This window comes from Panicum hallii, chromosome 3 (genome assembly GCF_002211085.1).
Source record: "Panicum hallii strain FIL2 chromosome 3, PHallii_v3.1, whole genome shotgun sequence".
NCBI lineage: Eukaryota > Viridiplantae > Streptophyta > Magnoliopsida > Poales > Poaceae > Panicum > Panicum hallii.
The window spans coordinates 1,516,022-1,542,290 of NC_038044.1; the positions used below are offsets into that span (position 1 = coordinate 1,516,022).

Genomic DNA, 26,269 nt, shown 5'->3' on the forward strand with positions numbered 1-26,269 from the left:
TGCCACGTTTGTGTGCGGTGGAAGTCAGCGGGGGCGCGGGAACTCCGAGGCGCAGGTGATTACGAAATTTCTCGATTTTGGCAGTCTGGTACGGCAGGGGAGCACGATTCCCGTTCTGCATTACTATATGCTCACCGTCCCGTGGAGAGATCCGCCATGGCCATGCCGGTGATCTGAGACTCGCCAGGATCTGCTCTAATCTTCGTTGACCAATTGCAGTGTGTGCTGTGCTCCGACCGACTAGATTTCATTTTACTAGTAGTAACACAATGCCATCCTGGTTGTAAGATTGTTGTTAGACATAGGAGATTTATTGCTCGAAGCAAAGAAAATAGGAGATGCTTCACCAAAGCGCTATTTCTTCAGCATTGTAAGTCGGAAAACTTGGCACACATGCTGAACTCTGCAGTATAGTAGGAAGCAATGAGAACAAACCAAGAGTCTGACCTTTTGCAGCACAGAACAATACTACCAATGCAAAATTACAGTAACAAATAATTGTTGGGGGATGTCTCGCATACCCTCTGTTTGTATGGTTTTCGGACCCAGTTTTTTCTTATACACTGTGGCAAAGCTCTTGCCATTCTTTTGGGGAAAAAAATTACAGTAACCTGATAGCTTGCGTAAACTTCATGCTCTAGGCCAATATTGTTGATGCTTGTGGTTACAGGTCCACCATTTGCATTGCTTGCGTTCTGAGCTCAGCTGGATAATCCTTCACACACCCAATCCTAGGACCAGCCCCAGTGCTCCATTTCATGGACAACTTGTGGCCAAGCTGGTAAGATTTAGACTCGCTCTTCGATTTTACCCTCTCAAGAATTGCCTTCTGCGGGACATGAATGGCTTTTGGGCTGCGCAGACCACCAGATAAGGTTCTTTGGTATGTTAGCTTGGCTTGTTCTGTAGGAGCATCCTTGCCTTCATCACCTTCCATTGTGTTTGCAGAGAGAACCACTTGTGAAGGACTCGTATGAACAGCAATGTTTTGTGTATCATTAGGCGCTGGATCATCGCAGCAGTCATCTTTGGTGAATGGACGCGCCTGAATGGCCAAAACTAGCTCCTTATAATAAAAACCATCTATGATAACATGGGTGAATTTGAGATTGTGATGACTATATTGGTGTACCTTGACTTGTTTGAGATCAACTCCACTCTCTTCAAGGAATTTCATGAAATTGTTGAGGTTCTCCATGCTTGGCTTGTAATGACCACTATAGGCCAAGATGGACTTAAGCCAAAAAAATTTAAAAAAAACACACATCAGAGAAAAATGAGTACAAGACAAAATCAAATTATGGAATGGTACTATCTTTTACTCTTGGCAGAAATAGAAGGGAACAACAAAGCCCATGGTCGTCAATTAACCTCCATGGTGGTTGGATCAAGATAACTAATTAATTTGATTGTCATTAGGACTATAGTACATACAAACGTATGCTTTCTGTTATGCTAACTCCAAAAGTAACAAAGATACTTTACAAATGAAGTTCATCTTTGGATATTTATTTAATATTTATTTTAGAAAAGGGACGCATCTCTAAATTGTTAATTATTAGATAGGTAAAATAGTGAACTAGTGGATCATCATCCGTCATACAACAACGTATCTATGGCTTCGATATAAATGCAGACGTCATGAACAACATAAGCAAGAATTTTATTTTATTTTACAAATACCAACAAAGTATTTTTTTTCTATCAAGAAGTAAAATACACCACGATCAACTAGTGATTTCACAATGGGAACATAATAATACCTTGATTACTCCATTTTCCACCGTAAATTTTCCAGCAGCTATGGTAGCACCTCCAGCTAAAAAGCTTGAGTGCTGAAATACACCTTTCTCCTTCTGGACGAATAAATCAGGTTAAAGAAATATATAGGGGCCTAAATCATAAGCTAAAAGAGCTTATATAACATTGGCTCTGTAGCATTGTAAGTATAGAAGCCCTTGAAATGTAGACAAGGTACCTTGCCAGCATAAAGTTTTCTTGCTGTGCTCATAACAAAAATCCATTTAGCTCCTTCAGGACCCTGGCTTGCATCAAGTGGTTCTCTAGATTGTTTATGGATAACCTTTCCCTTGTTAATGATGTATTCATAGAGCTCACGCTCTTTCTGCAGAACATTATACATTTGTTAGAACTTATACCTTACATCGTACCTAGTTGCAGTAGGTTCAGTAAAAACCTGATGAAGAGTTTGTGTAAAAAAGATTTTTTTTTTCCAATTTGGCAGTGTGTTGTGTTTGAAGTCAAATTTATTTTTTGCATAGTCATGACTAATGAGAAAAAACAGATAAATATCATAAAAGAAAGTAGATCAGGGCATGGCAGATCATATTCATGTTTTGTATAAACAATAATTGATACTTGAGGCTATGTAAATGCAGTTTGTATATAAAGAAATATAATATTAGCAACAATATTACAAAAATATGCAACACATCTTTGAATATGAGGAAAATATTTTTGAAAAGCCGAACTTATGTTTACATTAAAAGAAAAGTGGTATTCAATCACAAAAGCTTCAAAAAACTAAAGTGAGGCTTTATCGTAATATTTTGATACTGATATATAGCATGGTTTCTATATAAATATAGACTGAACATTTCTTACAGGGCCGAGATATTTTATGCATTGCTTCTTGAGCAGAGTTCTTGGACACTCGGGAAGATCTACAACTTTTCCATCCCCAACATCAAGCCTGCCAATGCTAGTGGACTTGCTGAAATTGCCATGCAACGCAACTAACAATAAAAATTGCTCAAAGGATGTTCTATGTGCACATATATATCTTGTTATATGTTATAGGCCAACTGCATCAATTCTTTCTAATATGAAAATATGCAAATGCAGTATGTTTTCACCAATAGAAGAAGGGCTGGCCGGCTTGGCTTTGGCACCAACGTTCGTAGTAGAAGTGCAGGTTGTGCCCAGATCGATGTCGTGGGTCGATCTACAAAGCAACAAATGGATATAATGTTACCATTGAAAGTTGCTAATAACAAAAAAAAATAGAGAGGCAGAAATTTGCTTGACACCAACCCATTACCCATGGCCCTTTTACGATTTGTGCTGACACCTAAGTTAAATGCCAAATCAACTTGGATCAAAAGTAGCATCTTTTCAACCCACATCCACATGTAATTACAATGCAAAATACTAAGAGTAATACTGAACTAGAAACAATAATAGTGGATTTGTACTAATTATACTCACAGCCTCGATCCAATGTTGGATAGCCAACTTGAGAGCCTTGCTATCTCTGGAGAGACCTTGACCAACCTGTGTCAAGCATATAAATGTGAAAATTTATTGAGAGCGATGTCAGAGAAGTCAAAACAAAATGAGAGTTCCCAAATAGGAATTGATACCTTAGATGCTTTCAGGTTAACACGATTCCAGTGTGATGTTGCAGTCTTAGGCCTGGGTTCATCGAAGAAGGAGATGGTGCTATGGCTGAGCCGCGCAAAGTTCAATGCTTGCCACCTTCATTCCATCCAAACTCAAACCCTTTATTTTTTTTATCGAAACTTGTTTGAACAAGCATCAAGGAGAATTATTTTAGTTTTCTTTTGGGACACTAGAATCTCCAAAAAAAGAGATGTTTGTTTTATGAAATCCAAACAATACATAGTATCAAGAACCAAACAAAAAAAAAGAAGTGGTAGGTATCAGATCCGGAGCCACGGAACTGTGTACATAATGTAGTTTAAACAGGTTTAAGAGATTAAGTCCGTCTTATCTCTTATTCGTCTCATTTATCTCTTATTTATCCCGTTTAAATAGGAGATAAAGCTAACCGATACAGAAGGAATCTACTCGAGATATGTTCTGGTACGATTCCTTGGCTAGTGTTGGTTAGGAATTTTTGTAACCCTGACCTCCCGGATATATAAGGGGGGACAGGAACCCTCTCAAAACAAGATCACAAGATCATTCTACACCAAAGGCAATATAAACCACCACACAGGACGTAGGGTATTACGCGCCTCGCGGCCCGAACCTGTCTAAGTTTTGTGTTCCTTGCACCTTCGAGTTCCTGATCTCGGCGTCCCCTCAACTAAAACTTACCACCTTGGGTATATCCCTCGATGGGCAGCCGGTAAAACACTGACAGCGGCGTGCCAGGTAGGGGAGCGCATCGAAGATCCACCGGCGAACTCGATGGCATCTTTCCAGTTCACCAGAAGGCCGTGCTGGCGCCCACCGTGGGGCACCTCAACTTCGCGAGGACGATCGGCGGCCCGCCGACGACTATTTCGACTACTCATCTCGACTTGAAAACTAGTCGAAATCGACTCCGACTAGTCGAGCTTCATCAACAAATTGTCATAGCTCCATCAACGAGCTCCACGGCTTCATCGACATTCGTCCACGAATCAAGCTAAGTGACTTATACCTTTTTCGACTTGTTCTTCACAGGATCGGCTACCTTTTGAGGTACGCCTCTCGACGGGCATGAAACCCTCGGGGGCTACACCATGATCGGCTACTTATCTGTGTACGTCTCTTGACGGGCATGAATCCCTCCAGAGCTACACTTCACCGACTACCTATCGGTGTACGTCTCTCGACGGGCATTGAAACCCTCCACAGTTACACTTCGTCGACTACTTTTGAGCACTGCGCATCTTCTTTGTCGCATGACGACTACTTTCTACTCGTTATCTCCTCTTAACGGTTGCTAACCTACTTGAGTAGCACATACCTTAATCCGTGAAACCTCGGCTCTTTTGTCACGCCTAACGCCTCTACGCGTACACGAGACAAAGATCTCATACACGCTATGAGCAACGGCTAAAACAGGACCAGGTGCTTAAAGGTAACAGGTGGATTGCTCGGGAGATTTAAATGGCCTAAAAAAGAGCTCGACACAACAATTTTTACACCGAATAAATTTTGGTGTCTTCACATTATTACTGAGTACTACTCGGTATCTTCGCATTATGCTACATAATGTATGCATTGTCTTTTTTCAGATCAAGCTTCGGCAACAACCCTCCAGGCAGCACGGTGTTCCATCACAGTTCCGCTAGTTCCCAGGCTCGGGGGCTGGGCGATGCACACTACTCGACATGGCTCATTCGGCTCTCCTGGCTCTTAAGCTCGGGGGCTGGACGCCGCAAAACTACTCGAAGACGACTGAGTGCAGAAGAAACGCTAAGTCACCGCGCGGTTAAATAAACCAGCGGGAGGCTTAATTTCACTATGCAGAAGGCGAAGAGTTTTTCTCGGAATTTCAGAGTAACACCAATGCCACGATTCTTGGATCCTTTTTCCCAAACCTGGGAGATTAGGGTTCAAGGCTCGGGGGCTGCGGTGTACGTGGCATTGACTACTTATTTTTTTCAAATTTATTCAAAGAGTAAGTAAGGAAGATTCAAGACTAATGCGACCCTCAGCCTGATTCTCCGATTCAACCTAAGGCTCCGGGGCTACTCCATATGGAGTGCGATTTTTCAATCGCACACCATACCAAAGAAGTAATTCGGGGCATGAGCACCTCATTGCTTCGATGCAGCCAAGTAGGTACTCGAAGAAGGACTTCAAGACGGAGCTTCAAAAGAAGTTGAAGACTACTTCGAGGGTATTCGATAAGCCTGCAATACTCAGCTACGAAGAGCTCGGGGGCTTGTCAGACCCGGGGCCACGGGACTGTGTACATAACGTAGTTTAAACAGGTTTAAGAGATTAAGTCCGTCTTATCTCTTATTCGTCTCATTTATCTCTTATTTATCCCGTTTAAATAGGAGATAAAGCTAACTGATACAGAAGGAATCTACTCGAGATATGTTCTGGTACGACTCCTTGGCTAGTGTTGGTTAGTATTTTTGTAACCCTGACCTCCCGGATATACAAGGGGGGACAGGGATCATCTCAAAATAAGATCATAAGATTATTCTACACCAAATGCAGTACAAACCACCACATAGTGCGTAGGGTATTACGCGCCTCGCGACCCGAACCTGTCTAAGTTTTGTGTTCTTGCACCTTCGAGTTCCTGATCTCGGCGTCCTCTCATCTAAAACTTGCCACCTTGAGTATATCTCTCGGTGGACAGTCGGTAAAACACCGACAGTAGGTAAGATAAAACTCGCATTCCCTATGTGATGTCTTCTGTACAAGCAAAGTTGTACTAAAGGAGATGTTGAAACATCTCTAGATACTTTTTTTGACATTGTGTCACGGACACATATTTCATTAAGTGGAATAAAGGAAAAATTCATACACTTTTTTAATTCCGGCAAAATATTTTCTGAAAAAACTCAATTCACCATTTGTTAAAATTTTAACGGATTTTTAAAACAATGATTTCTTTCTCGTATTTTTTGGCTATATTTTCAGTGAGATTATTTTTTGGCTTTTGAAATGTATTTCGCCCATACACATTCTGCTTTGTTAAGAAAGAAGGATAAGAGGTGAATGGAAAAGGGCTGGGGAAGTGCTGTCCTCTTGCCCGTTGGAAACCATGCGTGCATATTAGTAGGCCGGTATGGGCGTATATATTTTGCCTTTTTCAATGAGATTCAACGGAACAAACCTGAAGGAACCTCACGCAAGAAAATTAAGAAAGAGCAGAGCAGGATAATCGTTTCAAAAAAGAAAAAAAGTAAAGGAGAGGAAAAGAAAAAAATGGTGCTGGGATCTCGTTACCAGAGCTCCTCTACGACGACGGCGGAGTCGGCGAGCTTCCGCCTGGTCCGGCAGCCGCGGTACACCCTCTGCAGCTTGGTCGCCGACGCTGCGCCACCCACGCTGCCGCTGTTCCCCGCAGCCGGGCACCTCGGAGAATCCGTAGCATCCAAGCCGGCCGGACGCAGAGCCGCATCCGCCGCCTCCATTTTCTCCGGTGACCGAGCAAGCAGTTTGGTTTGGTTGGGAAGAATGGCAGCAGCATTCAGGTCTTCAGAGTAGGCGCAGGTACTAGTGGAGCATCACATTCCCTTGGCGTTTATGCGCGGCACCTGTCGTTCTCCATGCCGGATCGGAGCTTTGATCGCTCGTGTTCGCGTGCGAATCGCTCGATGAGATGTACATGAGCGATCGAGCATCATGTTCTGTGGATGCTTCTCGTGCGAACCGTCGCTGTAGAATCTCACACAATTGCACTAGCACCTGGCTTAGCAGCAAGTTAGCGCGGATGTAACCTGACAGGATTTGTTGGCTTAACGTGTGCTTTTGTCCTCTGAAACGATCGGTGGCGCCACCAGCTTGCTACTGAATTTGGCCCATTGGCCAGACAAGTGCTCAATTCTGAGCACTGACAGAAGTAATAATTTGCCCCGTTCACACAACTGAGTTGGTTTCAAGCTCTTCTGGAGTCCTGGGCCTTGTTTAGATGCACCCAAAATTGCAAATATTATAAACCGGAGTACTGTAGCACTTTCGTTTGTATTTAACAAATTTTATCTAATCATGAACTAACTAGGCTTAAAAATTCATCTCGTGATGTACAATTAAACTGTGCAATTAGTTATTTTTTTACATATATTTACTGCTCCATGCATGTATCCCAAAATTGATGTGATGAAGAGATAGTGTAAAAAGTTGGAATTTGAAGAGGATCTAAACAGGCTCCTGGCAGTGAGATAATAAGAGATTCCGCACAGGACCTATTTCTGCAATACTCACAGTCTACAACTAGGAACACATGGAAAACTTGCAGTGTGCTACATCTGAATGGAACCGAAGACCAGGGGAGCGGCAGCAAGAATAAACCGAGAATCTGAGCTTTGCAGTGTAGCATTGTGACAATGCAGTAAAGAGACAGCTGGATCGCATGGCTTCATGCTAGTTGCTTAACATAAGCTCGTCTAAATTTCTAAGTTGCCTGCGGCAGGGAGGCCTGCATCAGCGATGTTGGCGAGGTGGCTTTCGTCGGGGACAAGCATGAAGCTAGCATCCTTGAAGCCGATGGTGTTGATGCCCTTGGTGACAGGTTCACCATTTCCAGAGCTTGCATTCTGAGCTCCATTGGGTAGTCCTTGACACATCCAATCCTTGGACCAGCCCCAGTGCTCCATTTCAGGGACAGCCTGTGGCCAAGCTGATAGGACTTGGACTCGCCCTTGGACTTCATCCTCTCAAGAATTGCCTTCTGCGGGACGCCGGTTGCTCTGGGGCTTTGAAGACCACCTGACAAGGTCCTTTGGTAGGTTGGCTTGGATTGTTCTGCAGGAGCATTCTCGCCTTCATTGTCTTCTGTCATGTTTGGAGGTAAGATCACTTCTGGAGGAATTGATCCCATGAATTCAGCAGTAAGGTTCTGCGAACCTTCAGGCACTGGATCCTCATTGTAGTCTTCTTTGGTGGATGAGCGCACCTGAGTGGACAAAAGCAAGCATATTAAATGAATTCATTTTCAATTTGGTGAGACAAGCTTGTGAACGGTTAAAATAGTTACCTCTACTTCTTTGAGATCAACTCCATTCTCTTCAAGGAAGTTCATAAAATTGCTGAGGTTCTCTGCACTTGGTTTGTAGTGACCACTGTAGGCCCAAATGGACTTATCCAGAACAGAACAGAACAAATTAGCAGAATGCAACCAATGAAAAAGCACAGGAACATATAAAGTGTACAAGTAGCCAGATAATAGGACGATGACACAGAGTGTTTAACTTGCACTGGCTGAATCAAAATAAGTAGATACTCTGATGCCTACTAGACAGAAGTACATTAGCAAGCTATATTTTACAATATACTACCTCAAAAAGTTGTTGGAAAATATTATATGAATGGAGACCCGTTTATATTTTGCATTTGTCTTCCAAAAAGGTTTCCGAAACATTTATTCATGGTAGCCTTAGGAACAGAAAAGAATGGTTTCAAGGACCATGAACAATGGATAATTCATCACTTCCAGGACACCAAAAGAACTTTTTCGTCAAAGGTGCTGGATTAAAGATCGAACAAGCAGGATACAAAGTAAATTATGTGATTGAATGCTAACATTTAACAGGGTACGGTTGCTTAGAAGTCAAAAATACCTTAATAATTCCATCTTCTGCTGTAAATCTTCCAGCAGCTATAGTAGTACCTCCTGCTAAAAAGCTGGAATGCTGGAATACACCTCTCTCTTTCTGGATGGATAAATCAGGTTACAGATATATTATTGTTTTCAGAAGAAATGCAAGTGCAAAGCCCTATAAGAGTAGACAAGTTACCTTGCCAGCATAAAGTCTTTTTGCTGTGCTCATAACAAAAATCCATTTAGTTCCTTTAGAACTCTGGCTTGTATCAAGAGGTTCTCCAGTCTTTTTATGGAAAATCTTTCCCTCATTAATGATGTATTCATAGTGCTCCCGCTCTTGCTGCAAAACATTAGATAATTGTTAAGAGCTTAAAACCATGTGAGAGGTTTAGGAGCAAGAAAATGGTGAAGTTGTTGAAAGGGATTCCTTTTGCCACGCTTGCATATGTATAATATTTTGAAGTCAACTGTAAATCTATTAGTGGTCATGATCCATGAGGATAGTGAATAATAGTGTGGACAGAAGCAAGACAATTCATGCTGGACTCTACTCGTGAAACAATAGTGCAGGCCTGAGGCAATGTCAAATGCAGTTCATATTGCAGGGATTTGATAGTAATAACAAAAGAATGCAATACATGTTCAGATTTGATAAGAATTTTTCTTAGGAGCCAAACTTGTGGAAAAGGATTTTATAGCAAAAGGAGCATATATTCCTAGAAAAGATGAATAAAAAAAAAGCTTCACAAAACCAAGATGAATTCTGTGGGTGTAATTAGCCAAACAATCATAAAGGTCTTCACATATGCTTCGAGGGAAGGATATATCATATATGGCATGAATTCTGAATAAAGATAGAAAGCCATTGTGGAAAAATTCTTACCGGACCAAGATACTTAATGCATTGCTTCTTTAGCTTTGCTCTTGGACACTCTGGAAGGTCTAGATCCTTTCCCTCTCCAACATCAAGCCTATATATACCAAACACTCACTTAAATTATCATGCAACAAAACTGATAACTGGAATTCCTGATATGAACATAGATTAAACCCTAGCTAAAATATCTGGTTTGAGCAGGCATACAAATATGTTTATCTCTGTCCCATCTGTTATGAAGATTGAGCTCTTTGTATTAACAAGAGAATATGCAAATGTAACTGTGCAAATTGCAGCAAAATTCTTACCAGTAGAAGAAGGGCTGCCCGGCCTGGCTTTGACACCACACATCATAGTAGAAGTGCAGGTTGTGCCCATATCTATGCCGCGGGTCGATCTATACAAGAACAAATTACTATTGCTATAAATCATTGCATCAGAGTGTTGGAAGCAATAGTCAATCACTCTACGAGGAGATGGGCATGACTTGTATGACATCAACGGCGGACCTATTTATGATCAATGTACACACATGGCTAAAACTCTTAGGTCAACTTATACTGAGAGTAGCCTCTTTTCACGCACATGAAAGCACGTGATCAGTGTTCACACAGACTAAAACTCTTAGGTCAACTGATACAGAAAGTAGCCTCTTTTCACACACATGAAAGCACCGCACCAAATCTAAAGCAAATACTACTAAATTGACAAACAGTACTATGGTGGGATTTGTACGATTTGTACTCACGGCCTCGATCCAGTGCTGGAAAGCCAGCTTGAGAGCCTTGCCGTCTCTGGATAAACCCTGACCCACCTGTTGCAAGCAAGCAACATTGAGCAACAAAAGGGGGCAAAAATCGTTTTTTTTTTCTGGTGAAGAGGACATGAGGGACTTTTCTGTCTCCTCAGGTAGCAATTGGAGGGCACCTTGGATGCATTGAGGCTGACGCGGTTCCAGCGCGAGGCGGCGGTCTCTGGCTTGGGTTCGTCGAAGAAGGAGACGGTGCTGTGGCTGAGCCGCGCGAAGTCCAGCGCTTGCCACCTTCATTGATCCCCAAAGAAAAAAAACGCTCAGTTTTCAGTTACAATTGATTTTGACTGCGGACACCAAAAATCTCCAAGAAAGGAGGCACCTTTTCATGGAACATCACAGCAAGAACCAGGGGGAGAAATTGTAACAAGGAAGCATTTTTTTTCAAGAAAGGGCCTTTACCAAATTAATCCGCACAAGCGGCAATAGTCTCCAATCAAGAAGGAAAGGATGTGAGTAGAAGGGAAAAAAAAAATACCAGAGCTCCTCGACGACGACGGCGGAGTCGGCGAGCTTCCGGCGGGTCCGGTAGCTGCGGTAGACCTTCTGCAGCTTGGTGGCGGCGCCATTCTCGCCGCCGCCTCCCTCCACCGGCTGGGGAGATTCCAGGTTATCCGGCGGGAACCTTGGAGAAGCCGAGAAATCCAGTCCCACCTCCATTTCTTTTCAGGTTTTAGGAGCGAGCCTAGCCTAGCTCTGCTGGAACCTTGGAGAAGCCGAGAAATCCAGCCCCAAAGCGCGCACTTGGACAAGAAGAGCAAAAGCTGTTTGTTGCGCAGAGTCTGCAGAGGGGAGGAGCAGACCAGAGCAGAGCAGGTGGGAATTTAATCTGGGTTAACACGCGGCCCGGGAATAATTAAATGCGTTTAATCCCGAGGATTGAGAGAGGAAGAGTACGAGCTAGCATCTCATTCGCGGGAAGCACATACGACCATACGGGTACTGCGGATACGACGACCAGTCGTTGGCGCCACCTACCGGCTGTGTTCCAAGGCAGGTGGCGCCATTACTTCCCGGGTCCACATGTCATTGAGTAATTAGCAAGCGTGGAGGTCTCCTGCCTGCCTGCTGCTTTGCTAATGGAAGACCCGGCCCGGGGAGGAGACTGGAGACCGGCACGGGGTTGCGGCCTTGCTCGTCGCCTCGTCTCGAGGGGGGTGGGGGGTGACTCGACGGGATGGCCGACCGGTCGCCCACGCGAGGCACCACACCGGTCGCTCTCGGCCCCTGATCAGGACGGAGCTCCGGTCGCCGTCGTGGTCGTCGACGGACACGCGCACCGTGCTGCTACGTTGTGGCTCCTCTCACTGTGTGTGAAGCGAATCACCCACCCCGATTGCTGTTGCAGAATCTTGTGGTAGCAACACCTCGCATCCAACATGTATGCTGGCCAGGCTGCGCTGCATTATTTGGTATTTTTGGTTGGATGTGCATCGCGGTCGTGAAGTTGACTTGTATAGTAGAGACATAAGTCCTCAAACGATGATGATTGGCACGGCGCGCACCTACTACTCCAGGCGCAGCAACGCAGGGGCGGATCCAGGAGGGGTGCAGTACGCAGGGACGGATCTAGGAGGTTTCCAGCAAAATTGAGCCCCCTACCATCCTGACTTCCATGAAAGCTTTCAGTCTCTCTATAAATTTTGAAAAGGAAGGAAAAGGAAGAAGAAAATTTTGAGGAGGAAGAAGAAGGAAAGAGCGAAGGAAGCAGGAAGAAGAAAAGAAGAGCCCGGTTGATTCTAACTCCGCCACTGCCAGTACGGTACTGACAGTAACAATTAATTAAATAATGTACGGCACGCACGCACGAACCAGGCCCCGTTTAGATCGCAAATCTTTATAATTTTTGGAACTTTTTGCTACTGCAGCGTTTTCGTTTGTATTTGACAAATTTTATCTAATCATGGACTAACTAGGCTTAAAAGATTCATCTCGTGATGTACAATTAATTATTTTTTTTTACATACATTTACTGCTTCATGCATGTATCCCAAAATTGATGTGATTGAGAGAGAGCGTAAAAAGTTGGAAGTTGAAAGAGATCTAAACAAACCCAGCTAACCGATGCCGATGCCGATGCCGATGCCGATGGCCCACACACACACAGACACCGAGCCAATGCAAAACGAAGATCGAAACCGCATCACGGCGTGCGAATTGGTCGACGGCGAATAAAGAAGGGTTTCGCCACGTTTTTCAATCCGATCATGCCACGGTGGCTGGCCCATGCAACTACTAGTTGTATACGGTTGTGAGGTTGACGCTAGTGTCCAAGTCGTACCTGCTCCCCGGAGAACGGGTCGACCAGTCCAAGCTCTGATCTGGACACAATCTTACTATAATGTTTCTACCCGATTGGCCTGGCAGCTCCATCCTCCCGGCAAGTTTTTGGCACCGATCTAGAACGGACCCTCCGCCTTCTTTCTATGGTTACACGAGTCGCACGAAAGAAAGCCACCCTGACACTGACACCACGCACCGTCGTGCTACCTCGTCGCTTTCCACTTGAGCACCGGTTCCGTTTAGCCATCTATGCACACCCCGTTCGTCCGTACTACGCAAGCAATGATGATGCCAGGACCGTGTTACAGTTACAGGCCACGTTTCCGAAGCCAAACGTGTACGTGCGCCTGGCGTCAGAAACCTGCAGCATCCCCCTGCCATCGTCTCGGTTTGCTTTGTGCAGACAACATCACATGGCCTTTCCTCTAATTTCTTCGGCCCGGCAACATGCATCATGGCGCTTGGCCTTCATTCAGTCCTCTTGGCAGTACTGCAGAGAAACTCACCCACTGACGCGTGAGTCCGCCACTTCCCAGTTCTGGCGTCTTTTCGTCCATCGGTGACGGAAACTAGGACTGTTTGGAGAGTTGCCTAACCTGCCACCGCCCAACCTTAAACGTGCCACGCAATGTTAGGTAGGTGTTTGAAGATGATACTAACATTAGGGTGCCACAGTTTTCTTAGGCACGCAGGAACGGCTTGCCACGCGAAATCACGCCACAGGTGCGGCGCTCGATTTGGCCGCCGCACCCAAAAATCACGCCACACCCTCTTCTCCTTCCTCCCGTCCGCGCCGGCGCAGGTACCCTGCCGCCCCCTCCTCCCCGGCCCGCCGCGCCCCCCTCCCCCTCCCCCGCGGGAGCAGGGGCCGCAGCCCGCCGCCCCCCGCGCCCCGCCCCCCACCCCGCGGGAGCCGAGGCCGCCGCCGCCCGCCGCCCACCCCGCGGGAGCAGAGCCTGCCGCCGCCCACCCCGCGGGAGCAGAGCCCGCCGCCGCCGCCCGCGGGAGCAGAGCCCGCCCCCCCTCCCCCGCGGGAGCAGGGGCCGCCGCCCGCCGCCTCCTTCCCCGCGGGAGCAGAGCCGCTGCCCGCCGTCCCCCTCCCCCGTGGGAGCAGGGGCCGCCGCCCGCTGCCCACCCCGCGGGAGCAGAGCCCGCCCCCCTCCCCTGCGGGAACAGGGGCCGCCCCCCGCCGCACCCCTTGCTGCATTTGTCCTCCCTGGGCCAGAGGCTGCGCGCCCTTGCTGCATTTGTCCTCCTCCCCCCCAATTTGATCATTGTTGCATTTGTCTAACCCCCCCCCCCACCCCCCCCCCCACAATTGATTATTTCCTGCAATTGTCTAACCCCCCAATTGATCATTTCCTGTACATAAGTAACATTTCTATTCCTTTGTTCAGGTGTTTTTCCAGCGAGAACAGTCATCTTCTCCTTTAAGGTATAACTATCTTCTAGATTTTAATTGTGTCATATGTGTTGTATGCATTCTAAAATAGTTCTTAAATCTTTATAGATGGGTGCAATGGAGGATTATCTTGAGTATTATTATTATGATTATAATATTCGAAGAAGAAGGTTGCTTATTTGCATAGCCATCTATGTTTGTATGTTGTGGTACAAGTTACAAGAACATAGATTGATGAGGAGGCCCAAATATGCTTCTTTATTAGAAAGAGATTTGGAAAGAGAAAAGAGGTTAAACCGTTTATACAATGAAACTGAAGCTAACTGTATCAGTGAGTTGCGCATGCGTAAAGTTATTTTTCACCGGTTATGTGGTCATTTAAGATCCCGTGGATTGTTAGAGGATGTATCAATGTATCAATTGAGGAACAAGTAGCTATGTTCTTAAAATTTGTTGGTCATAGATGGACAAATAGATCAGTTGGTTTTGAGTTCTTACGCTCCGGAGAGACTGTTAGTAGATATTTTAATGCTGTTTTGGATGCTTTATGTGTATTGTCTCGTGATATTATTGTCACGAGAACTACGGAAACACATTCAAAGATATCCACCAGCTCGGGAAGATTTTACCCGTACTTTGAGGTAATATATATATATATAATGCAATGAAGTTATTTTTCTATTAATTTGTAGTAATCACTAACAGGAGCACTTTTTTTATTTGTGTTAGAAATGTTTAGGAGCATTGGATGGCACACATATACCGGCATTGGTTCCTATATATATGCAAGATAGATTTAGGGGTAGAAAGCACTATCCAACACAAAATGTCTTAGCTGCCGTAGATTTTGATCTTAAGTTTACATATGTGCTGGCCGGATGGGAAGGATCAGCTCATGATTCCTTTGTGCTCCAAGATGCATTGTCATGGCCATCAGGCTTAAAAATTCCAGAAGGTATAAGTCAAGTGATTAATATACCGTGTTTTAGCTTCCAAAATGAATAGCTAATGGTAGTTTAATCTAATTGTAGGTCACTACTTTTTAGCCAATGTTGGTTATGCTGCTAGACCTGGCATATTACCTCCATATCGAGGTGTCCCGTACCACCTTAAGGAGTTTAAGGGTACTAGACGACCGGAGAATCCAAGAGAACTGTTCAACCTTCGTCACTTCTCTCTTAGGACAACGATCGAGCGGCCATTTGGCACACTCAAAAACAGATTTAAGATACTTACAAGTCAACCATTCTTCCGTTTAAAAACACAAGTTAAGATAGTTTTGGCATGCTGCACTTTGCATAACTTCATAATTGATGGACCTGATATCTATGTTTATGATGATGCGACATGGTTTCAAACTTTTCCAAGAAGCAATCGTTCACATGCGGATATTAATAGGGACAACCAGCAATGGGCAATCATACGTGATCAGTTAGCTCAGCAAATGTGGGATGAGTGGGACCAAATTTGATGCTTGTGCTTCTATTTTGAGATATTATTTTAAATGTATTGGATGGTTTTATTGAGACCTTATCTAATTGTTTAGAGACATTATTATGTGGCTGTTTTCAGATCCTATTTAATTGAATTATGTTGCTGTTTAATTGTACTACAAGGCTGATTTGACACCATTTTTTATTGTTATATATGTATATTTTGAGTCCCTATTTTATTGTTACATGTGGCTATTTTGAGACAATGTTATAAATTGATCTTGAGTACAGATATGGGCAAGGGCAAGGAAAAGGATGAAGGTGATGGCACCACTCGAGAGAGGACCATTCTACGGGATGAGGATCAAACTAAATTTATGTTCGGTTGGTTCATTGACTACATAAAGGAGCAGCATGCTGGTTTCAAGATAAAAAAGCAGCATCACTTTAAGTGTTCAGAAGCATTGAATAGTCAGTTTAATACGGGGGTAACAGCTACTCAAGTTGAGAGGCATTTCAGATATTAGAAGGAAAATTGGAAGTTTATTAGAGCAGCTTTAAGCAAGAGTGGTAACACATTTGACACCTCAAGATCTATAGCTATCATATCTGAATCAGAGAAGGCTAACTTACAGGTATTTTCTTTTTCCAACATTTGTTGTTAGTATTTTGCTAAATGAATGAAATATTATTTATTAACAAATGGCATGTTACTGTATGCAGGTAAGAGCAAGAAGGCTCTTGTCCAAGCCCATCAAATTCTTCAATGAAATGCAAGAACTATTCCTTAACAGCAGTGCTGATGGTTCTCTTACCATGGACGCCAACACTTGTCTCAATGAGACACAAGCTGACGAAGATAATGATTATGATGATGACTTATGCAATGAGTTGTTCAGCTATGCTCCTCCTGAAGATAATCTAGGTGATGATTCAGACACTTTACCTTCCCCTATTAGTGGTCAGCCCAGCATGGCATCCCAAGTGGCTGAGCAAAGCTCATCTAGCTCGGGAGTCAAGCGTCTAAGAAGTGAGGGAAAAGTACAGAAGAGAGATGTGAGACCAAAGAGCCGCATGTCTTGGGTAGGAGATGCAATCACAACTGCTCTAGTGAAACTTCAAAATGAAATCAAGAAGCCACCACCACCTCCACCATCTATGCGGAGCTCTGATGATATATTATGGCAAAGACTTGAGAACATAACTTTAACTACTGACCAAAAGCTGATGGTAGGAACATTTCTAGCATCCAAAGAACAAAAGGGGGTGCGTAGTTTCTTATCAGGCTCATCCGAGGTAACATTTCAGTTATGGGTTTTCAAGTTTCTTAGCGATTTGGGGATGTGAATTGGCTATGTCTACTCGTCTGCTATTTTGTTTAAGTACTCAGGTAATATATCTTGAATGTGGTTATTACACATATATTGTATTCTAGCTGTCATTAGAATTACTATTTGCATTTCGTTAAGCTGATTTATTTTACACTTGTAATAGATTCATCGGAGTACTCAAGATGGGTGCTGTGAATGGAGGCTGACCGCTGCGAATGGAGGCTGACCATAGGAACTTTTGTTAACTGCTAGTGCTCTACTATTTTGTAAATCAGCACCATTGTAAACCTTTTACGGTGTGTTGGTTGTGTGTGGGATGGTATGGCCTTTGCGAAGTGCTTCTGTTCCGTCGTGGACGGACTCTCTGAACTGCGATAAATTGCTTGATGAAATAGCAGCTACTCTGCTCTACACTTGATTTCCATTTTGGTGTGTTCTGGATGCAAATTGTGTAGTTGGTCAGTGTCACACGGCAGGTCTTTTTTCCCCTTTTGCCAGTCTTCTGAAGAGATGGTGTGTTCTGCTGCTCAATGGTATACTTGCCATTTGAGGTGAGGATTAGAGGGAACTGAACCAGATTCATGGGGATAAAGGAAGTGATGCGAGTTCAGTTTCCTTTAATATCTCACCATGAATGGTCCATCTGGAAAACAATTTAACACTCACATGTACACAATTATACATTAAGTACAGTATCAGGCATCGAAGCAGGCATATAGTTCGGTTTCAGTTTGTTAATTTTCCTATACCATCTTGAATTAGTCTGAATAGTGCGTGATCTATGAAGACTAAAGGGATGGATGGAGGGGTTGGAGGAGGTGGTGGCTATCGGGGCGTTTTCTTGGGAGCTTGGCTTAATACTACCTCCATTTTTATTTTCATGACGTTTCAGATAGCTAATTTAGTGTTAATTAGCCTAAGTTTCCATCCACTTTTGAATTTGAGAAAACTCATATTTGCCACATGCATAAGTTAGGCGTGTTACCAAACAGATGCCACATGTGCCTAACATTAGGCGTGGCAGCACATCAAACACTTACCATACTTTTCTTCAGTTTGCCTAACCTTAGGCGCGGCAGTACACCAAACACATAACTAAGCATGGCTGCTTAGACACGCCACACCTGTGGCGGTTGCCTAACCTTAGGCGGTGGCGGATTAGGCAGCATTCCAAACAGGCCCTAAAGCACCATTGGTTAGCGTCCAGTTTTACAGCAGCACATTGCTTGCTAGTCGTCTGATATTGTTAGATCTAGCTATCTTTATTGATCGGGACCGGTTTATTGACAATCCATCGAGAATCTGAAATATCTCAAGCTGCTAGTATAATGGGTGTGCTAGGCTTTTTTCCCCCCTTTCTTTCTTTGGGGTCTGGGACCAACTAGTTGCATTCATCCACTTTCATTTTGTTTGAGTGTAACGTCTCCATTTATTATCCGTTAGGTCAAGATCGCTCACTTCCACTTTGATGGTGATATATATTATAATAATTTCTAAAATTTCAGGTTCACCCTGCTAGGCTGCTACCAACACCCTCCTCATATGTCCACAAGCTAAGCCTTGCCATGTGCTGTGAGCGAGGGCCACCAACGTAGGTTACCGAGAAAATATTAGTCAACCGTTGACTATGTAGCATGCATTCAACAATTTTAAAAGACAACAACTTGAGGAATTTATTGTAATAAATTAATTTATAAAAGTATACCCAGAATCTATACATTCTCTGTTGAGTTTTCTCGATTATAGCTGAGGTAGTGCATTTGTTTTTATATAAAAAAATATAAGATATGTATGTTTATTTTATATCCCTTAATCATGAACGACATGGTACTTGTACAAAGGGAAAAAAATCATTTTTATCTCCCTGAACTTTGGGACGAATCCGTATTTCCTCCCTAGACAGTGAACCGTCCGTCTGGACTCCTCGTACTCGCGATACCGGACACATGACCTCCATGGCTGGTTTCTCTCGGTGATTTTTCTCTTTCTCTTTTATGTTTATTTTGGCTGAATCTTTAAAAACTTATAATAAATAAAAAAAATCATGAAATGGAAAATCCAATTTTGTTGGACTTCGCATGAGTAGATCTATGCAGTGAACATATGATACAATATAATTTAGTAAAAAAAATTTGTTGTACTATTAGATATATATTTTTCTATAATTAATTTATAAATATAGTTTCTGCGCTCACCATAGTCCAGTAGTCCACAGTCACAACAAAGCCGCCGTCGTTACAGCTAGCGCAAATGGCCAGGCTGGGATTGATGCTTCCCCTGGCCTTGGTGGCCGCCGTCCTCCTGCTCGTCGCCGCCGCGCCTTCCGGCAGGCCACCCAATGTTGGAAATAAACATGTCTTGGGGGTGTGTGCGTTCCGGCAGACGTAGGTCGCGTGCGTCGCGTGGGAGTTTGTACGTTCAGGTTAATTAGGTGCGTGTGTGTGCAGCTGTGTTTGCATGAGCTGTAGGTTCGTGATCCAATCACCATGCAGGAGAGCTGCTGGGGCTGATCGAGTCATAGGTGGTTAGCAGTTCGTGGTGTGCGTGGTGCCCGTCCATGCAGAGGAAGCCGTGACGTCCGGATCGAGTGAGCGAATGGGTCTCGCGTGGACGTTGCTGAGCAAGTCGTGCGGATCGTGGCGTTGAGGTCAGGCGTGGAGGCAGCGGCTCCGTCATTCCCTGGCCTATTTGTAGCCCCTGTACTGCTCCATTTCCTTTGCTAAGTCCAGAGAGTAAACAGCCAAGATACAGGCCGTTGCGTCGGCCGCGGCGTTCGCCGCCGGAAATACTATTGTCTCCTTGTCTTGCATTTGTGTGTGAGTGAGTGAGTGAGTTCCTGGGCAACGCCAACAATTGGTATCAGAGCTTGGTTAGGAGATGAAGATCGACGTCTCTCCAACGAAGGGCGAGAAGAAGGATAGTTCGAGCTCGGGCGTCGCCATGGAGAGTGTCACGCCCGGCTCCCGGCGTGGTGGAGCTGCCACTGCTGACCAAGTGGAACTACCAGGAGTGGTCCTTGGTGATGCAGGTGTCACTGGAGGCGTTGGAGCTGTGGGACGTCGTGGAGGAGGCAAGCAAGGACCGCGCCAGGGATCGGTAGGCACTGGCCGCGATCCTCCATGGTGTTCCGCCGGAGATAAAGGCCGTGCCCGCCGTGAAGAAGTCGGCGAAGGAGGCCTGGGACTCCGTGAAGAAGATGCGCGGCGGTGGCGACCGTGTGAAGGCGGCGAACGTACAACGGCTGATGAAGGAGTTTGAGAACTTGAGCTTCCGTGACTGCGAGGCGGTGGGCGACTTCGCCGTGCGCGTCGACCGTCTAACCGCGCACCTGCAAGACCTCGGCGAGGTGCTGATCGACTCCTGCGTGGTCAGGAAGGTGCTGCGCGCCGCCCAAGGAGGCTGAAGCAGGTGGCAGTCTCCATCGAGATCCATGGCGACCACAACACCATGACACTGGACGAGCTCGTCGGCCAGCTTCAGCTCGCGGAGGAGGCGGACGCCGAGGACGAGCCGGTGGCCAAGGCTGGGAGTGGCGAGCAGCTGCTGTTCACCAAGGCCCAGTGGGAGGCACGTTCACGCCAGAGTGGAGGCGGCGGGCGCCGTGGCGGCGGCCATGGAGGTGACGACGACGACGACGGTAGCAGCAGCACGAGCTCGGGGGGTGGTAGGAGCCGCTACCGAGGAAGATGCTTCGACTGTGGTGCTCGCGGGCACATGGCGCGGGAGTGCCCGAAGAAGAAGAGGGAGAGGGCGCTGCTCGCTGATGTCGACGAGGAGGCGACGCTGCTGTGAAGATAGAGTCCGCCATGTCGTGTTTAGGGGAGATTGTTAGGAATAATCACGCCATGGTTCGTTCCGGGCGTGCGTGAGTCCGTATACGTGAAGAACGCGTCGTGTTCGTGAGCGTGGGCGCCAGCAGGGAGGTTGCGGCGCGGTCGGACGCGGGTGCGACGCGTTCTGGGTCCAGGCCGGTGCGTGTGAGGGTTTGGCTCCACCGCCGGTGCATCGTGTGACCGAGTCGTAGGTGGATAGGAGGGAGTGGTGTGCGTAGCACAGATCCTGCGGAGGAAGCCGTCGTGGCTGTTACCAGTAGTGGCTCGCGGCCATGGCTGAGCGCGCTCCGCGGAGATCGTGGTGCTGTGGCCGGTGTGAGTTGTGTTCCCCGGCCTATATGAGGCCCCTATACTCCCCCCAACCCTTTTTGCCAAGTCTAGTACCAAAAAACAGGAGCAATCGGCTCCGCGGCGTTCGTCGCCGAAAATCTACTGTTCATCTTCCTCCTCGGGTTGCCGGCGTGTGTGTGAGCTGTAGCAAGCGAGGCGAAGTGCAAGCTTGCGGAACGCGTGTTCCTGGGCAAGGCCAACAATTGGTATCAGAGCTAGGATGGAGACGCCGCCGGTGAAGGATGGCCTCAAGATGTTTGACGGCATGGGCTCGTCGAGCGCCGCGGTGGAGCGCGTTGTCAACACCAACTCCGTCGAGCTCCCGCTGCTGACCAAGGCGAATTACCACGAGTGGGCGTTGGTCATGCAGGTCTCGCTGGAGGCGATGGAACTATGGGACGCGGTGGAGGCCATGTGCAAGGAGCGCCCCAAGGATCGGCGGGCGATGGCCGCCATCCTGCGCGCGGTGCCTTCGGAGATGAAGGCCGGGCTCGCCGTGAAGAAGTCGGCGAAAGAGGCATGGGACACGGTGAAGGCGATGCGTGTCGGCGATGATCGCGTAAAGGCCGCGAGTGTGCAACGCTTGTGGAAGGAGTATGAGAATGTCGCGTTCCGCGACGGCGAAACGGTGGGTGATTTCGCGCTGCGGATCAACGGCCTCGTCACGAGCCTCCGGGAGATGGGCGAGACACTGGAGGACCACCGTGTCGTGAAGAAGATCCTTCGCGTCGTCCCCAAGCGCCTCAAGCAGGTGGCCGTGGCGATCGAGATGCTCACCGACCTCGATACGGCAAAAATTGAGGAGCTCGTCGGCCGGCTGCGGGTGGCGGAGGAAGCGGACAACGACGACTCAAAGGAGGCAGCAACGGAGGTAGCTGGGAAGTTGTACCTCACTGAGGAGTAGTGGGAGGCACGGCGCCGGCAACGGAACAAGGAGAAGGCTCGCGGTAGCGAGGTGAGGCGCGGCGGCAACGACAGCGATGGGCGGCGCGGCAGTGGCAACAACGATCATGGCGAGCGCGGCGACGATGTGAGCAGCACGAGCTCGGGCTACAGCAGGCGTGGGGGGAGCCGCTACCGAGGACGGTGCTTCGAGTGCGGCAAGCGTGGCCACATCGCCAGGGACTGCCGTGAGAAGAAGAGGGAAAGGGCACTGCTCGCCGACGTCGACGAGGAGGCGACATTGCTGTGAATACTGGAACGCGCCATGTTGTGTTTAGGGGGAGAATGTTGGAAATAAACACGTCTTGGGCGTGTGTGCGTTCCAGCAGACGTAGGTCGCGTGCGTCGCGTGCGAGTCTGTACGTTCAGGTTAATTAGGTGCGTGTGTGTGCAGCTGTGTTTGCATGAGCTGTAGGTTCGTGATCCAGTCACCATGCAGGAGAGCTGCTGGGGCTGATCGAGTCGTAGGTGGTTAGCAGTTCGTGGTGTGCGTGGTGCCTGTCCATGCAGAGGAAGCCGTGACGTCCGGATCGAGTGAGCGAATGGGTCTCGCGTGGACGTTGCTGAGCAAGTCGTGCGGATCGTGGCGTTGAGGTCAGGTGTGGAGGCAGCGGCTCCGTCGGTCCCTGGCCTATTTGTAGCTCCATTTCCTTTGCTAAGTCCAGAGAGTAAACAGCCAAGATACAGGCCGTTGCATCGGCCGTGGCGTTCGTCGCCGGAAATAATATTGTCTCCTTGTCTTGCATTTGTGTGTGAGTGAGTGAGTTCCTAGGCAACGCCAACACCCAAGGCGCAGGGGCCCAAGCAGCACGAGAAGGCCAAGCCAATGAAGGTCAAGTGCCACGACCGCAAGCTCTACGCTTACTGTTCCGGCAAGCAGATGGAGTGCCCCGCCGCATGTTCCCAGTCGTGCTACGCTGACTGCAACTCCTGCAAGCCCGTCTGCGGTGAGCACGCTCGATCTGTCGTCGCTCTCCCTTGATCTTGATCTTGATCTTGTACGCCAATTCAATTCCTAACCGGATGTACGGTGTTGTGTGACGATGCATTTAATTTGCAGTGTGCAGTGTTCCGGGAGCCTGCGGCGACCCGCGCTTCATCGGCGGCGACGGAAACGCCTTCCACTTCCACGGCCGCAGGGACGCCGACTTCTGCGTCCTCTCCGACCGCGGCCTCCACATCAACGCCCACTTCATGGGCAAGCGCGGCGGCGACGGCATGACCCGTGACTTCACCTGGATCCAGGCCATCGCCGTGCTCTTCGACGGCCACCGCCTCTACGTCGGCGCCCGGAAGACCGCCGCCTGGGACGACGACGTGGACCGCATGGAGCTCGCTCTGGACGGCGAGCCCGTGCGCCTCCCGCAGGTGGCCGAGGCCGCGTGGACGTCCAGCGCCGTGCCGGCACTGTCCATCACCCGCACCAAGGCGGCCAACGGCGTGCTGGTCGCGCTCGACGGCAGGTTCAAGATCAGGGCGAACGCCGTGCCCATCACCGAGGAGGAGTCGAGGGTGCACAGCTACGGCGTGGCGTCCGACGACTGCCTCGCGCACCTTGACCTGGCCTTCAAGTTCGACGCGCTCACCGGCCACGTGCACGGCGTGGTCGGCCAGACCTACCGCTCCGACTACGTGAACCAGTTCGACGTCAGGGCCTCCATGCCCACCATGGGAGGGGAGAGCAACTTCACCACGTCCAACCTCTTCGCGGCCGACTGCGCCGTCGCGCGTTACGCACCTGCTGCTGGCCACCATGCATGACGATGATGGTGTTGCAGTGGTGTGAGAGAGAGCTCGCTGGTATCCGTATCGCCTGAGCCGGTGGCATGGGCGGCGAAGGTGTGGTGTGCAAGAAGAAAGGACTATATATGCTGTTGTAGGAGCTGTACCAAACAAATATGTTTGCATGGTCATGAAATTCACAGCAATAAGCCTGCCATTGATTGATGTATTCAACAATGAATTATATAATATCAATTATATTTGTGACACTTATTTCCTGCACCCTTTTTGACTGAATTAACAGCTCATTGTTTGTCATCCTTGGATGTTGTAACATTTGGCGGGAGAGAAAACAGAGCAAGCGCCGTGCGCTTCCTCCTGTGTGGGCTGTAGTGGGCCAATTCTTTATTTTCTAATGGCCCATGTGTCCTTTTCCCCCAACTATGGGCCGAATTAATTACTACTCCAATTAAAATTACTAAAAAAACTTTAGACTCAAAAATTCAAAATTGATATTCTACCCGCAAAAACCAAATATATTTTTAGAAAAGTTTTAAACTTATCTACAAAATCTAGTCTCTTTTTTTTTCTTTTTACTAAAACAGGAGAATGAGGCTGCATTCAGGCCACCTAATTCTCAAAGGTACTGGCAGTACTATTTCATACAGTGTTGTTTCTGAAGACTGAACTACGATATTTGAGAATGCAAATAGGCAGGCAATAATTGAACTGAGGGTGAGCAATTGCGTCTGCTTTACGTTGTCCAGCTGCATTCGGGTTCCAAATAAAAACAAGCACATTTGCAGGTTATGTCTGACAACGACAGCAACTCTATCTAGTTATGATGAAACAGCACACGAAATGCTCCGTGTATATGAATGAATGTCATTTCCTTTGGACATCTTCTGGAAGAACTGGTTGCCTTCTTTCTTGTTAACATACCACCGGATCGGATGCTGTTCTACCCGAACTTATTGCAGATTCTAGACGCTGTGGCGAAATGATGGTGATTTTGCCATGCACGTTGAACAGCTGCAAGTGATGGTGGGGGTGGGGGGGGGGGGGGGCAACAGAAACGCAGGCACCCCATGAGAACAGCGCAGCAAAAACCTTATTTGGGATTGGACGTCATTTTTGCGGCACGTTTAATGTCTGTTGTTTGCTTAAAAGGTGGTACAAGGTAGTATGATGAGGAGTTCACTTCACATCACTAAAAGTTCAGCACCATCTATCTGATGAGCACGGCGAAGCACATCATCTGTCGAGGGATATAGAAATGCAGGAAGTTGTTTTCACTAGCTAGATCGTACTGTATCTCTTTGCAAACTGCATGCAAGCACAGTACTGCATTACCATCAGTCCATCACTCAACCTTCCGTAGGCACTTTGTTCGATCGTCATCAGTACTCTGAAGATACAGGTTGGTACTTTTTCCATGGGCCGGGTTACCACCGGCGGGGCACGGCGCCGCCACGGCGCACTGGCCGGAGGCTGCCACTGCACCCAGTCGTCCGTTGCCTTCGTCCTCCCGCGGCTGGCGCCGACGACGCGAATGGACCAAGAATCACCCGCAGTCAGAACGAGCAAGCCCGTGCGTGACGGCCACGAATTAATACGACGAAAGGTCAAGACCTTGCATCGCTGCTAGCCCTTTCATCCATCAAGATTTCTGATTTGACTCTCTCAGAAAAAGAAAAAGATCTATCTCTGGTTAGTTCGTCCATGCGCCGCCGCAAAACGGACCAAGACGTAACCACGTGCAAGATAATTGTGCTTCGATCATCTTGGCCTCAATAAGTAGATGAACCTTCTATTACTTATATATAATATAATACATAATATGTCCATATCGGCCGGCAGGCCTTGACTGGCATACAGATCAACTAGTGGCATATATAGGACACGTGTCAATTAGTGGCACCTGGTGCGCATGGCCTATATGACACGTGCTGCACTCGAACGCTCATGTCTAGACTTTGGAGTTACTACGAACGCTTACGGCGCCTACTTTATCTACTGTCAAGTCCATGTCAAAATTTGTAGGGAACTGCAAGTATGCTACTCTACTCTATTGCAAGTAAACCTGCTTTTTAATGTAATTAAAGCTGTTATCTTGTACTGAAACTACTTTAGTTAGTCTTAAGTATAGTTTCCACTTTGCTAGCCTTTTTTTTCAAATTAAAATCTCCATGTCGTTGTGAGTAAGTGCTATGCACGAGTTCCAGGATCCAGAGTTTTCATGGGCAACCTCTTTTGACTTTGCCTGGTATTAACACATAGTTTTGTATCCTAATTGAAAACGAAGTTTTATGTAGTATCTAA

At 47.0% G+C, this 26,269-nt stretch overlaps 3 protein-coding genes and 1 pseudogene across 4 annotated transcripts; 2 read left to right on the forward strand and 2 right to left on the reverse strand.

Moving 5' to 3' along the window:
• Positions 1–424: 424 nt before the first annotated feature.
• Positions 425–7,176, reverse strand: LOC112887784 (IQ domain-containing protein IQM3-like). 2 transcript variants are annotated; one of them, XM_025954056.1, is made up of 9 exons: positions 6,667–7,176; positions 3,384–3,498; positions 3,229–3,294; positions 2,877–2,965; positions 2,626–2,734; positions 1,979–2,125; positions 1,764–1,853; positions 1,133–1,234; positions 425–1,045 (listed from the first exon to the last, which is right to left on the reverse strand). In XM_025954056.1, exons 1-9 carry the CDS (start codon positions 6,852–6,854, stop codon positions 665–667), a joined length of 1,287 nt encoding a protein of 428 aa, XP_025809841.1. In that variant the 5' UTR covers positions 6,855–7,176; the 3' UTR covers positions 425–664. The 2 variants fall into 2 exon arrangements, with proteins under 2 accessions (XP_025809841.1, XP_025809840.1); XM_025954055.1 differs by having other exon boundaries at positions 1,764–1,856; positions 6,667–7,172.
• Positions 7,177–7,575: 399 nt separating this feature from the next.
• On the reverse strand, positions 7,576–11,746 carry LOC112887782 (IQ domain-containing protein IQM3-like). The gene is made up of 9 exons (XM_025954052.1): positions 11,150–11,746; positions 10,788–10,902; positions 10,609–10,674; positions 10,169–10,257; positions 9,867–9,954; positions 9,177–9,323; positions 9,000–9,092; positions 8,417–8,518; positions 7,576–8,335 (listed from the first exon to the last, which is right to left on the reverse strand). Exons 1-9 carry the CDS (start codon positions 11,329–11,331, stop codon positions 7,835–7,837), a joined length of 1,383 nt encoding a protein of 460 aa, XP_025809837.1. The 5' UTR covers positions 11,332–11,746; the 3' UTR covers positions 7,576–7,834.
• A 4,336-nt stretch (positions 11,747–16,082) lies between these two features.
• Positions 16,083–17,315, forward strand: LOC112884361 (annotated as a pseudogene).
• Positions 17,316–19,370: 2,055 nt separating this feature from the next.
• On the forward strand, positions 19,371–24,154 carry LOC112887690. The gene is made up of 3 exons (XM_025953934.1): positions 19,371–19,460; positions 23,016–23,172; positions 23,286–24,154. The coding sequence occupies exons 1-3, from the start codon at positions 19,371–19,373 to the stop codon at positions 23,984–23,986; spliced, it is 948 nt and encodes a 315-aa protein (XP_025809719.1). The 3' UTR covers positions 23,987–24,154.
• Positions 24,155–26,269: the final 2,115 nt, after the last annotated feature.

What these genes read in the sequence shown, in the direction of transcription:
- LOC112887784 (XM_025954055.1), bottom strand. Translation starts at nt 6,854, where the DNA reads ATGGAGGCGGCGGATGCGGCTCTGCGTCCGGCCGGCTTGGATGCTACG. An exon ending in TTAACCTGAAAGCATCTAAG is followed by an intron (nt 3,295 to 3,383) that starts GTATCAATTCCT and finishes TGCTTGACACAG; the next exon opens with GTTGGTCAAGGTCTCTCCAG. An exon ending in TGGAAAATGGAGTAATCAAG is followed by an intron (nt 1,235 to 1,763) that starts GTATTATTATGT and finishes TTTTGGCTTAAG; the next exon opens with TCCATCTTGGCCTATAGTGG.
- LOC112887782 (XM_025954052.1), bottom strand. Translation starts at nt 11,331, where the DNA reads ATGGAGGTGGGACTGGATTTCTCGGCTTCTCCAAGGTTCCCGCCGGAT. An exon ending in GGGCAGCCCTTCTTCTACTG is followed by an intron (nt 9,955 to 10,168) that starts GTAAGAATTTTG and finishes TGGTATATATAG; the next exon opens with GCTTGATGTTGGAGAGGGAA. An exon ending in TTGATCTCAAAGAAGTAGAG is followed by an intron (nt 8,336 to 8,416) that starts GTAACTATTTTA and finishes TTGTCCACTCAG; the next exon opens with GTGCGCTCATCCACCAAAGA.
- LOC112887690 (XM_025953934.1), top strand. Translation starts at nt 19,371, where the DNA reads ATGGCCAGGCTGGGATTGATGCTTCCCCTGGCCTTGGTGGCCGCCGTC. An exon ending in CTTCCGGCAGGCCACCCAAT is followed by an intron (nt 19,461 to 23,015) that starts GTTGGAAATAAA and finishes CCAACACCCAAG; the next exon opens with GCGCAGGGGCCCAAGCAGCA. An exon ending in CTCCTGCAAGCCCGTCTGCG is followed by an intron (nt 23,173 to 23,285) that starts GTGAGCACGCTC and finishes TTTAATTTGCAG; the next exon opens with TGTGCAGTGTTCCGGGAGCC.